Below are 12420 nucleotides of genomic sequence, written 5' to 3'. Positions count from 1 at the left end.
CCAGTGTCTGTGCTGTTCTGGTTTTGTTTATACCTTGGTACTTGATCATGTAATAACTGTATGTTTCCACTCTTAATAATGTTACCTTTCTATTCTGTCACATTTTCTGCTCTTCATAACTTTAACTACTGTGGCACACAGTATTACCCAAACATGTCACCATGTTAACCTTGTCTACTTGACAAAACCTACAGGGATATGACCTCAATTAAGAAGTTGCCTAGAGATATCTCTGATTCTGTCACCTGCCTTTGGGACCCTTTTCTCCTACTGCCTGTCTTGTCTTAGCCTCAATAAGAGAGGATGTGCAAAGTCTTACTACAACTTCATAAGTGGTTGATACATATTTTCTGAAGATAAATGGAGGAGGGAGGAGGAGTTAATGGAGAGGAAGGGGAAGGGGGAACTGGAAGGCCAGGAACTATAGTCAGGATATAAAGTAAATTAATAAAACCAAATAAATATAAATAAATAAAAACATAAAAGAAGTTGCCTAGATCAAATTGACTCGTGGACGTGTCTGTGGAGAACAATCTTGATTATTCTTATTGACATAAGAGGGTCCAGACCAATGTTGATAATACCATTTCAAGACAGTTGGTCCTGTATTGTATGAGAAAGCAAGCTAAGCATAAAACTGTGACGAGCATTGTCCCTCTATGAGTCCTGCCTCCAGGTTCCTACCTTGAGTTCCTGTCCTGGCTGCACTCCATGATGAACTGTTATCTAGAAGTATAAACTAGATAAACCCTTTCCTACCCTGAGTTGGTATTGGTCAAAGTGTTTTATCACAGCAACAGAAAGGAAACTAGTACATGATAGCTCATGCTATCTTTACATATTCTGTTACCTTTAACTACTATAGAAATCCAGTTTTTTTCTTCACTTTCATCAGAATATTGAGTAATCACTTTTGAACAAGGCCTGAACCCCTAATCCAATCACCTGATTGAACCACAGCCTCAATAATACAATCAGATCCAGACACATCACACTGTCTCTACATAAACAACAATTTCCATAAATTTCTAATTTTGTTGTTTAATATCTGTGCTTGACCAGATTTTTCTCACCTCTCATATTTCCCCCATGAGATTTGCCAAAAAAAAAAAGTCTCAGATCATTAGCAAATTGGGAAGCCGGGTTAACTCTCTCTTACCTCCAGAATCCATAAGTAATGTGCCAAGAATTCTCAGAGCTAGTCCAAACAAAATCTTAACTCAGAAGACTTGGTGCAGACCAACACAGTATATTTACAGATTTCCCTGTACAAAGTTAGGATGTCATTCTGAGCCAAAACCTTGTGGCTTGGTATATGAGATGATAAATTCTGGGCCTTCTCATGATGGGCAGTATTGTCCACAGATCAAAATGTCCTGCTAGATATGACAAAAAGAATTTGCAAAGATTTGCTTAGCAATGAGGCTGAGCTCCCAGCCAGTTTCTCATATGACTGCTTCTCTTTTCACTGACAAATGATTTTCCAATTTGTAGTAAGTTAGGAGGGGAGAGTAAATACAAACTTTGGGGGAAAGAGAGTTGGTAGTAAGTTGAAGAATGATACCAAATCCATAATAAATTCAGAACTAGAGTCCCATTGGGAGGTTGCAATAGTTACTGTGCTTACAACAAATGAGCTCTGTCCTCCTTTCAAAACTCAGGAAGTTGATGTCCTCACAGTTGGTCATACATGACAGCCTTGAATAATGATACATGCTCTGCCCTGAGGAAGTGAAAGGAAAACAACTTTGAAGACTTTATTTCCCACTTCCATGTTTCTGGTAATAACCTATCTTCAAGTTTCCATAGTTTACTGCACTTGTTGCTAACTCAAAGAAGAGATTTCAATACATAACTAGCAAGAGACATCAGCCCCTCTATCACTCAGTGTTATCTTAAGGAAAGGTCTATCTTTCCAGCCTTTACAAGACCACTCATCTGCATCAACTCCACTCTCCCACTCATCCTAAGCATGAAAGGACCTGCCATTTAGAAGAGAAGGTGTGGTTAGCTGCCCATCATTCCATTACCCACATTACCTTTTTTTGTGAGTATGTAAAAGTTCTCAGCAGCACAGGCCTGTCTATGATTCGGGATGCAGGATGTCATGATTCCATAGCATAACCCAAGATGATATTTATTACATTTATAACACAGTAGTCCACGATCTTCTAGATTTATAAAGAAGTACTTAGTGAATGTGGTCTGTAGAAAAATTATGCAATTAGAGCCCTCTCTGTAGGAAGTTACTATTGAACAATGGGTTGTAACCTTCCCAGAATAGAGTTCCTATAATAATCTTGAGAGAGAAATGTTTTCTTTGGGGTTTTGTTGCTGTTTTGTTTTGTTTCGTTTCTTTTGTTTGAGATTAGATCTCCCTATGCAGCCCTGGCTGAGCTTGAACTTAAAGAGATCCACCTGCCTTTGTCTCCCAAGTGCTGGGATTGTGAAGAGGATACTTATAGACACAAACCAAATGTGTACCATTTAAGGAGGTCCAAGTTCCAGTAGAACTTACCCATAGAATTGACATAATAAGCACCTTGTATAGACTGAATATTTTGCCATGGGTATTTATAATAAGTAAAATGAAACAAAGGTAATTACAACTCCTTACTAATAGCCATAGAATAAATAAGCCAGGAGAACACTGGACTCTCAGGATTCTGTAGTAAATGGAAGGGAGGTTTACTCTTGAATGTGTCACAAATGAACTGTTTACCAAAGACTTTATGCCAGCTATGGTCATACCTTCTTCAAGCTCATTAAGGACACCTGTGAAGAGAAGGAAAAGCAATCTCCTTTGTTACAATCTCATAGACTTCCACATCCCCAACAGCCAGTTTGGAAACCCTCCTTCGCCAGCATCTGGCCACTTCTTAAGTAGCCATCAGCTTTATCATTATCACCAGGACTTACCCCAATACTGGCAGAACAGACAGATCATCACCAGCACAAACATCCTGCAGCCCTTGTCTTCAGCAGCTTTCTGAGGAAGGTACTGGCTCTTTTCTCCCTTGAGAGGAGACGGTGACCTGTCCTTAGGCTGTTCACCTAAATTACATCATAAATTATCCGGGACTGACAGTACTTCTGGTTCCCATGATCAAGACATTGTGTTTGACTCCCTCAAGATAGACTCCCAAATCCTAACTCATCAAATTTGTTCCTGTTTCCAGGAGGCAGGCCTTGGTGAACTTGGAGTTCTTCTTTAGAGCTCCCTCTGTCCCACCTGCAAAGGAGAATGACAGTGAAGCTCATCCACTTTCCCTACTGATTTCCCCGCAGCTTCACACATTTTTCTCTATATGCCCTCACCATGATCTAAGCCATTGTTATCGTGACCAACCAATACCTTTATTTTTCTTTGGCTTCCTTGTTTCTACTTTTGCCCCTTCATGGTGAGTTCTCCAGGTATGAGCCAGAGAGTTGTTTACAAGTCACAGGTGTCACATTGTGAATTCAAATCCTCCAATGACTTCTCTGCATATTTAGAAAAGTATTCAACACTCTTTGAGCTGACAGAGAACTCTTCAGGGAAAATAAGTGCTAGCTGCCTCTCCAATGTCTTCTCCTGCCATATTCACGTTGATGCTGCCTGACCAAATACAACAGCATTCATAAACCTTAGCAGTCTATGGAAAATGACACTTCTGGTTTCCACTCTGTCTCACTACCTGACCTTGTATATCTGTTCTTCCTTGGCTTTTTCACAAGGACAAAGCAAACATTTTCTTTTATTTAGTCTGGCACAACCTATAGTGTGGAGCTTTGAACATAAAAAATATCTAATAAATATCTGTCAGTTGAATGAATGGTAGCCTTGCTACATCTACTTTTGCATTCATACCTCATTCACCACAGAACAATAAGGTCTACCAGATTTTTTTAATTTATAAGGTTATATAATTATACCATTTCTCCCTTCTATTCCCTCCCTCCAAACCTTCACATATACCTTTCCTTGCCATAATGCACAAGCAGGGCTTAGCACTCCTGAGACCATTCCTGAGATGACCCCAGGCACCACTAACAGGAGCCAGTAAGTGATAGAGAAATTGAATAGAAAAAGAAACAAGAGTATGGGCACAATGAAGAGAGGCAAAAATGAAAAGTTGAGGGTAGTAAGGAACAGTCTGATATGAGTAGCCAGTGATGCCACCTGGGACCATGGTGGGGTCCTGGCATTGCTGCCATCAGGGTCACTTCTAGGTTTGCAGCCTTGCAGTAGGAGGGATCTGTTACCATCAAAGACCAAGCAGATATCGCTAGTCTCAGCTGCCCCCCAGGGAAATGATGATGTCTGAGGGCTGTGCAGAACTGGTCGCACACCTCACTTGGGCATTGTAGGAGAGCTGGCCCTGGAAATATGAGAGCAAGAGGGCTGGCCCACCCCCTAGCCAGCTGCAGTACTCAGGATAGAGGGCCCCACACATTTGGGGGTTAGGGTGAGCCATCTCTGAGGGTATGAGCATGGGAGAGCTGCCCCTGCCACGTATGTCCTAACTGATAGACTGGATGAAGAAGAGATATCCTCCCACCACAACCCTGTGTGTGTGTGTGTGTGTGTGTGTGTGTGTGTGTGTGTGTGTGTGTGTGATGGCATTGGTGAAGGAGACATTCCCCCCTCTCTCTTTTGACCCAAGCTAATGAGAGCAAGGGAGCTGGCCCTGAGAGCTGGCCCTGGGATAATAAGGAGAGCTGAGTTGTCCCTGTCCCTCACCTGCTGAAGCTTGGGACACTTGGGACACACTCTTCACTTTGGAGAATGGGCCCTGCACACCACCTGGGCAGCACAGGAGAGCTGACCCTGATGTTGGGAGCATGGATAAGCAGCCCCAAGGATGTGAATGTGGGAGACCTGGGCCTGCAAATTGTCTGCTGTATAGAGAGTAAAGAGAAAATAGGTTTTGGGAGACTATTGAAAGTATTTCAGACACAAATTTCCATTTTAATTATAATGGAGTTATTTTATTAAGAGAAAAATATAGGAGAGAATTGCCAAGAGTTGGGAAAGGCTGGCATGTGGCAGCAGTGGGTAAGAGCTGTGCACATGTGCTCTTCCTGACACCTCTCTGTGCCCTTTTCTGGACCCTACACCAGATTTTCTGTTAGTAGAAGTGGGGCTCGTTGGCATTCTGCCAGGAAGATGAAATGGCCAGGAGACAAACAGCCAGTGGTGAGAGCATTGAGGATGGGGAGAAAGAGTATTCATTCTGTGCCTGCCTCCTTGTCTTAGGGTTATCTGCTTAACCCTGTGCATAAGTGTGTTCGACAGACAATTAATCATTGTCTCAGTATGATAAGTCCAGTGACTGAAAGGCCTAGTTGTATGACTGCATGGATTAGAGCAATCATCCATGAAGTTAAGGGTACACTTTGAAATAGTAACAACCACCTTTTGAGAACTAACAAATCCCCTTAAGCAATAAGTTCTTCTTAGATCATCTTAGATGAACTGTGCAATGATCAAGCCTGTCCAGTTAGACAGTTTAAGTGTGTTTTCTATTTAAAAATAAAACTCATGTCAGTACCACAAATATAGACCTGGTGACATCCAACTTTTCACCAGTTGCTTCTACCAACATAGCCACATCTGTTAAATTGATTCTCTCTGCTCTTTGACATCACATTAGTGAAATTTAAAAACATCCTAAAAATTACACCCACACACATATATACACATGTGCACACCACACCTATGCATGATCTCATTAATAGCTTTGGCATTTTTAGATTTCTATTGAAGCTTATCCTATTGGGGCTGTCAGAGCCAGGGATTTTGCACATAAACTTTAATTATACAACTTTTACTAAAAATAATATGGGCTAATTTAATAATTTCATGTATGTGGCCATTCATTTATAACCCAACTTACTACCATTCAACAGTATAAAAACATAAATACATGTAGATAATACATAGGGAGATTTTTTCCATTTTTTTCTTTTATCAAAAACAGATTCTTTTTACATATATCTTGATTATAGTCTCCCCTCTCTCTACTCCTTCCAGTTTCTCCCCACATCATCTCCCCTCCAGATACACTTCATTTCTGCCTTTCATTACAAAAGAACAGGCTTCTAAGAGCTAACAACCAAATACAACAAAATAAAATATAATAAGATAAAGCAAAAACAATCACATCGAAGAGGGACAAGTAGCACCAACAAGAGTCCTAACAGCAGGAACAAGAACCAAAGAGCCCTTGTTCACACACTCAGGGGTCTCATAAAATCCTAAGATAAAGGCTGTAATAGGTATGCAAGAGAACTTGGTAGAGACCTGGTGTCATGTATATCCTTGGACCAGGGAGTGGCACCATTTGGAGGTGTGGCCTTGTTGGAATAGGTGTGACCTGGTTGGAGTAGGTGTGTCACTATGGGTGTGGGCTTAAGACCCTCCTCACCCTAGTTGCCTGGAAGTCAGTCTTCCACTAGCAGCCTTTGGATAAAGACATAGAACTCTCAGCTGTGCCTGCTCCATGACAGCCTGGATGCTGCCATGCTCCCACCTTGATAATAATGGACTGAACCTCTGAACCTGTAAGATAGCCTCAATTAAATGTTGTTTTTTATAAGACTTGCCTTGGTCATAGTGTCTGTTCACAGCAGTAAAACCCTAACTAATACACCTGGGTAGGCCCTGTGCTTGCTGCTTCAGTCTTTGTGAGTTCATAGTCGCCTGTTAATTGATTCAGAGGGTCTTGTCTTCCATCCCTCTGCCTCTTACATTCTTTCTGCCTCCTCATTCATAGGGTTCTCTGAGGTATGAGGGGAGGGATTTAATGGAGACATCCCATTTAGACTGTACAGACAATTTCTGGCTGTGGGTATCTGACTTTGTTCCTATCTGCTGCCTGAAAATGCTTGTCTGTGACTGAATAAGGCATTGTTCTTACATAGAGATTTTAAACACAAAGATTTTTGCAGTTCTTATTTATCTATAGTTTGCTGGTCTTTTTGTTGGACTGTTGATCTGATTTTCTTCATATCATTAAGTAATGCTTATCCAACATCTGCACTTCCAAAGACAGGACTCATAATAGAAAGTAGAAATTTTTGATCTAAGACATCATGCCTAAGGTAATTATAGAACTCTCTAAACAGGCTGGGAAGTTAGCAATAGCTTTGTTCTTCAATTACATTCTTATCTTTAGTTTCAAATTAGCCAAGATAATATCTTGAAAAAAAACAGTGTCTTGGAAGAGGAGAACAAAAGTCACTTAATGACACAAGTGAAATTTAAAATCATCCAAAAATGACTATAGCCACACATATATACACACATGTGCATACCACAGTTATATGAGCTCTCACATGTCTGAAACCAGGCCTGCCAAAAATAGTAATTATATCACACAATAAAAAATAAAACTGAGGTTTAGCTGCAAATTTTATTACTCTGTTATTTTCAAGAATTCTAGAGCAAGGCTGAGTTCTGTCTGACACTGTCAAAGACACAATGATTACATGAAAACTATTACAATAAACACGTATGATAAAATTACTAAACAAGAACGTACTTTTAGTAGAAAAGATATAGAATATTCAAGTATCTGTATATTTGAGAGATAAGAAAAGCCTAGTGGCTCTTCCGGTCTGACCAGCACCAGAGTAGCTAGGGCGCAGGGTCGGATGACACCCGCCAGCTACCCACGATACCCGCCACAGGATCTTGGGACTTCTGGTGGGTGGAACACAGCGTCTGCTCCAATCCAATCGCGTGGGACCTGAGACTGCCTTAGTTAGGGAAGCAGAAAGCCGGCCTGAGTGGGGCCACAGGCCTCTTCCTGTCTGACCAGCACCGGGGTGGCTGGGGCGCGGGGTCAGCTGACACCCGCCAGCTACCCACGACACCCGCCAAAGGATCTTGAGACTTCTGGTGAGTGGAACACAGCTTCTGCTCCAGTCCAATCACGCAGGACCTGAGACTGCTTTGGTTGGGGAGGCAGAAAACCGGCCTGAGTAGAGCCACAAGCCTCTTCTGGTCTGACCAGCACCTGAGTAGCTAGGGCACAGGGTCGGCTGACACTCGCCAGCTACCCACAACACCCGCCACAGGATCATGGGACTTCTGGTGAGGGGAACACAGCTTCTGTCCAATCAAATTGCGTGCGGGACCTGAGACTGGATTGGTTAGGGAGGCGGAAAACTGGCCTGAGTAGAGCCACAAGCCTCTTCCGGTCTGACCAGCACCGGGATAGCTAGGGCGCGGGGTCAGCTGACACCCGCCAGCTACCCACGACATCCGCCACAGGATCTTGAGACTTCTGGTGAGTGGAACACAGCGTCTGCTCCAATCTTTAAACAGTGACAACAATAACAACTAACCCCAGAGATTACCAGATGGTGAAAGGTAAACGTAATAATCTTACTAACAGAAACCAAGACCACTCACCATCATCAGAACCCAGCACTCCCACTTCGCCCAGTTCAGGACACCCCAACACACCGGAGAAGCTAGACCCGGATCTAAAAGCATATCTCATGATGATGGTAGAGGACGTCAAGAAGGACTTTAATAACACACTTAAAGAAATACAGGAGAACACTGCTAAACAGGTAGAAGACATAAAAGAGGAAGAACAAAAATCCCTTAAAGAATTGCAGGAGAACACTGCTAAACAGGTAGAAGACATTAAAGAGGAAGCACAAAAATCCCTTAAAGAATTGCAGGAGAATTATGCTAAACAGGTAGAAGACATTAAAGAGGAAGCACAAAAATCCCTTAAAGAATTGCAGGAAAACCAGACCAAACAGGTGATGGAATTGAATAAAACCATCCAAGACCTAAAAAGGGAAGTATAGACAATGAAGAAAACCCAAATTGAGGCAACGCTGGAGATAGAAACCCTAGGAAAGAAATCTGGAACCATAGATACGAGCATCAGCAACAGAATACAAGAGATGGAAGAGAGAATCTCAGGTGCAGAAGACTCCATAGAGAACACCGGCACGACAATCAAAGAAAATACAAAATCCAAAAAGATCCTAACTCAAAACATCCAGGAAATCCAGGACAAAATGAGAAGACCAAACCTACGGATAATAGGAGTAGATGAGAATGAAGATTTTCAACTCAAAGGACCAGCAAATATCTTCAACAAAATTATAGAAGAAAACTTCCCAAAACTAAAGAAAGAGATGCCCATGAACATACAAGAAGCTTATAGAACTCCAAATAGACTGGATCAGAAAAGAAATTCCTTCCGACACATAATAATCAGAACAACAAATGCACTAAATAAAGATTGAATACTAAAAGCAGTAAGGGAAAAAGGTCAAGTAACATATAAAGGCAAGCCTATCAGAATTACGCCGGATTTTTCACCAGAGACTATGAAAGCCAGAAGGGCCTGGACAGATGTTATACAGAAACTAAGAGAACACAATTTCCAGACCAGGCTACTATACCCAGCCAAACTCTCAATTACCATAGATGGAGAAACCAAAGTATTCCACGACAAAACCAAATTCACACATTATCTTTCCACGAATCCAGCCCTTCAAAGGATAATAACAGAAAAAAACCAATACAAGGACGGAAACCACGTCCTAGAAAAAGCAAGAAGGTAATCCCTCAACAAACCTAAAAGAAGACAGTCACAAGAACAGAACACCAACTCTAACAACAAAAATAAAAGGAAGCAACAATTACTTCTCCCTAATATCTCTTAATATCAATGGACTCAACTCCCCAATAAAAAGACATAGACTAACAAACTGGCTACAGAAACAGGACCCAACATTTTGCTGCTTACAGGAAACTCATCTCAGAGAAAAAGATAGACACTACCTCAGAATGAAAGGCTGGAAAACAATTTTCCAAGCAAATGGTAGGAAGAAACAAGCTGGAGTAGCCATTATAATATCTGATAAGACTGACTTCCAACCCAAAGTCATCAAAAAAGACAAGGAAGGGCACTTCATTCTCATCAAAGGTAAAATCCTCCAAGAGGAACTATCAATTCTGAATATCTATGCTCCAAATACAAGGGCAGCCACATTCATTAAAGATACTTTAGTAAAGCTCAAACCACACATTGCACCTCACACAATAATAGTGGGAGACTTCAACACACCATTTTCTACACTGAAGCTGTTTATCAGGTTTAGGAGTTCTCTGGTTGTATTTTTGGGGTCACTTATATATACTATCATAACATCTGCAAAAAGTGATATTTTGACTTCTTCCTTTCCAATTTGTATCACCTTGATCTCCTTTTGCTGTCGAATTGTTCTGGCTAGAACATCAAGTACTATATTGAATAGGTAGGGAGAAAATGAGCAGCCTTGTCTAGTCCCTGAATTTAGTGCCATTCCTTTGAGTTACTCTCCATTTAGTTTGATGTTGGCTACTGTTTTGCTGTATATTGCTTTTATTATGCTTAGGTATGGGCCTTGAATTCCTGATCTTTCCAAGACTTTTATCATGAATGGGTGTTGGATTTTGTCAAATGCTTTCTCAGCATCTAAGGAGATGATCATGTGACTTTTGTGTTTGAGTTTGTTTATATAGTGGATTCTGTTGATGGATTTCAATATATTAAACCATCCCTGCATCCCTGGGATGAAGTCTACTTGATCATGATGGATGATCATTTTGATGTGTTCGTAGACTCAGTTAGCGAGAATTTTATTGGGTAATTTTGCATCGATATTCATAAGGGAAATTGGTCTGAAGTTCTCTTTCATTGTTCAGTCTTTATGTGTTTTAGGTATCAGAGTAATTGTGAATTCATAGAATGAACTGGGTAGATCACTTTCTGTTTCTATTTTGCGGAATAGTTTGAGGAGAATTGGAATTAGGTCTTCTTTGAAGGTCTGATAGAACTCTGCACTAAACTCATCTGGTCCTGGGTTTGTTGTTGTTGTTGTTTTGTTTTGTTTTGTTTTGTTTTTGGTTGGGAGATTATTAATGCCTGCTTCTATTTCTTTAGGGAATATGGGACTGTTTAGGTCATATGTCTGATCCTGATTTAACTTTGGTACCTGGTATCTGTCTAGAAATTTGTCCATTTCGTCCAGGTTTCCCAGTTTTGTTGAGTATATTCTTTTGTAGTAGGATCTGATGATGTCTTAGATTTCCTCTGGTTCTGTTATTATGTCTCCCTTTTCATTTCTGATTTTGTTAATTAGGATACTGTTCCTGTGCCCTCTAGTGAGTCTGGCTAAGGGTTTATCTATCTTGTTGACTTTCTCAAAGAACCAGCTTCTGGTTTGGTTGATTCTTTGTATAGTTCTTTTTCTTTCCATTTGGTTGATTTCAGCCCTAAGTTTGATTATTTCCTGCTGTCTACACCTCTTAGGTGAATTTGCTTTCTTTGTTCTAGAGCTTTTAGGTGTGCTGTCAAGCTGCTAGTGTATGCTCTCTCTAGTTTCTTTATGGAGGCACTCAGAGCTATGAGTTTTCCTCATAGGAATGCTTGCATTGTGTCCCATGAGTTTGGGTGTGTTGTGGCTTCATTTTTACTAAACTCTAAAGTCTTTAATTTATTTCTTTTTTTCTTCCTTGACTCAGGTATCATTGAGTAGAGTGTTCTTCAGCTTCCACGTGAATGTTGGCTACTATTTATGTTGTTTTTGAAGATCAGCCTTATTCCATGGTGATCTGATAGGATTCATGGGATAATTTCAAAATTTTTATATCTGTTGAGGCCTGTTTTGTGACCAATTAAATGGTCAATTTTCGAGAAGGTACCATGAGGTGCTGAGAAGAAGGTATATCCTTTTGTTTTAGGATAAAATATTCTGTAGATATCTGTTAAATCCATTTGTTTCATAACTTCTGATAGTTTCACTGTGTCTTTTTTTAGTTTCTGTTTCCATGATTTATCCATTGCTGAAAGTGCGGTGAAGAAGTCTCCTACTAATATTATGTGAGGTGCAATGTGTGCTTTGAGCTTTACTATAGTTTCTTTAATAAATGTGGATGCCCTTGCATTTGGAGCATAGATATTCAGAATTGAGAGTTCATCTTGGAAGATTTTTACCTCTGGTGAGCATGAAGTGCCCCTCCTTGTCTTTTTTGATGACTTTGGGCTGGAAGTCGATTTTATTCAATATTAGAATGGCTACTCCAGCTTGTTTCTTTGGACCATTTGCTTGGAAAAAAAATTTTCCAGCCTTTCATTCTGAGGTATTGTTTGTCTTTTTCCCTGAGGTGGGTTTCCTATAAGAAGCAAAAAGTTGGGTCCTACTTATGTAACCAGTCTGTTAGTCTATGTCTTTTTATTGGGAAATTGAGTCCATTTATATTAAGAGATATTAAGGAAAAGTAATTGTTGCTTGCTATTATTTTTGTTGTTAAAGTTGGGATTCTGTTCTTGCAGCTGTCTTCTTTTAGGTTTCTTAAAGGATTACTTTTTTGCTTTTTCTAAGGTGTAATTTACCTAGTGTTGGTATTTTCCCTTTATT

The 12420-nt window shown here is 40.5% G+C and overlaps 1 protein-coding gene across 2 annotated transcripts; it reads right to left on the bottom strand.

Moving 5' to 3' along the window:
* Positions 1–1586: 1586 nt before the first annotated feature.
* On the bottom strand, positions 1587–2962 carry Pate2 (prostate and testis expressed 2). 2 transcript variants are annotated; one of them, XM_021171206.1, is made up of 4 exons: positions 2920–2962; positions 2752–2775; positions 2040–2171; positions 1587–1723 (listed from the first exon to the last, which is right to left on the bottom strand). In XM_021171206.1, exons 1-4 carry the CDS (start codon positions 2960–2962, stop codon positions 1587–1589), a joined length of 336 nt encoding a protein of 111 aa, XP_021026865.1. The 2 variants fall into 2 exon arrangements, with proteins under 2 accessions (XP_021026865.1, XP_085684368.1); XM_085828242.1 differs by having other exon boundaries at positions 2040–2168; positions 2920–2950.
* Positions 2963–12420: the final 9458 nt, after the last annotated feature.

This window comes from Mus caroli, unplaced genomic scaffold (genome assembly GCF_978045245.1).
Source record: "Mus caroli unplaced genomic scaffold, Mus_caroli_1 scaffold_11, whole genome shotgun sequence".
In the NCBI taxonomy this organism is placed as follows: Eukaryota; Metazoa; Chordata; class Mammalia; order Rodentia; family Muridae; genus Mus; species Mus caroli.
Note: the sequence above shows the minus strand (reverse complement) of the source record. Positions and strands in the feature narration are given on the sequence as shown.

What these genes read in the sequence shown, in the direction of transcription:
- Pate2 (XM_021171206.1), bottom strand. Translation starts at nt 2,962, where the DNA reads ATGTTTGTGCTGGTGATGATCTGTCTGTTCTGCCAGTATTGGG. An exon ending in TCTGTTCTGCCAGTATTGGG is followed by an intron (nt 2,776 to 2,919) that starts GTAAGTCCTGGT and finishes TTCTCTTCACAG; the next exon opens with GTGTCCTTAATGAGCTTGAA. An exon ending in TTACATACTCACAAAAAAAG is followed by an intron (nt 1,724 to 2,039) that starts GTAATGTGGGTA and finishes TCACTTCCTCAG; the next exon opens with GGCAGAGCATGTATCATTAT.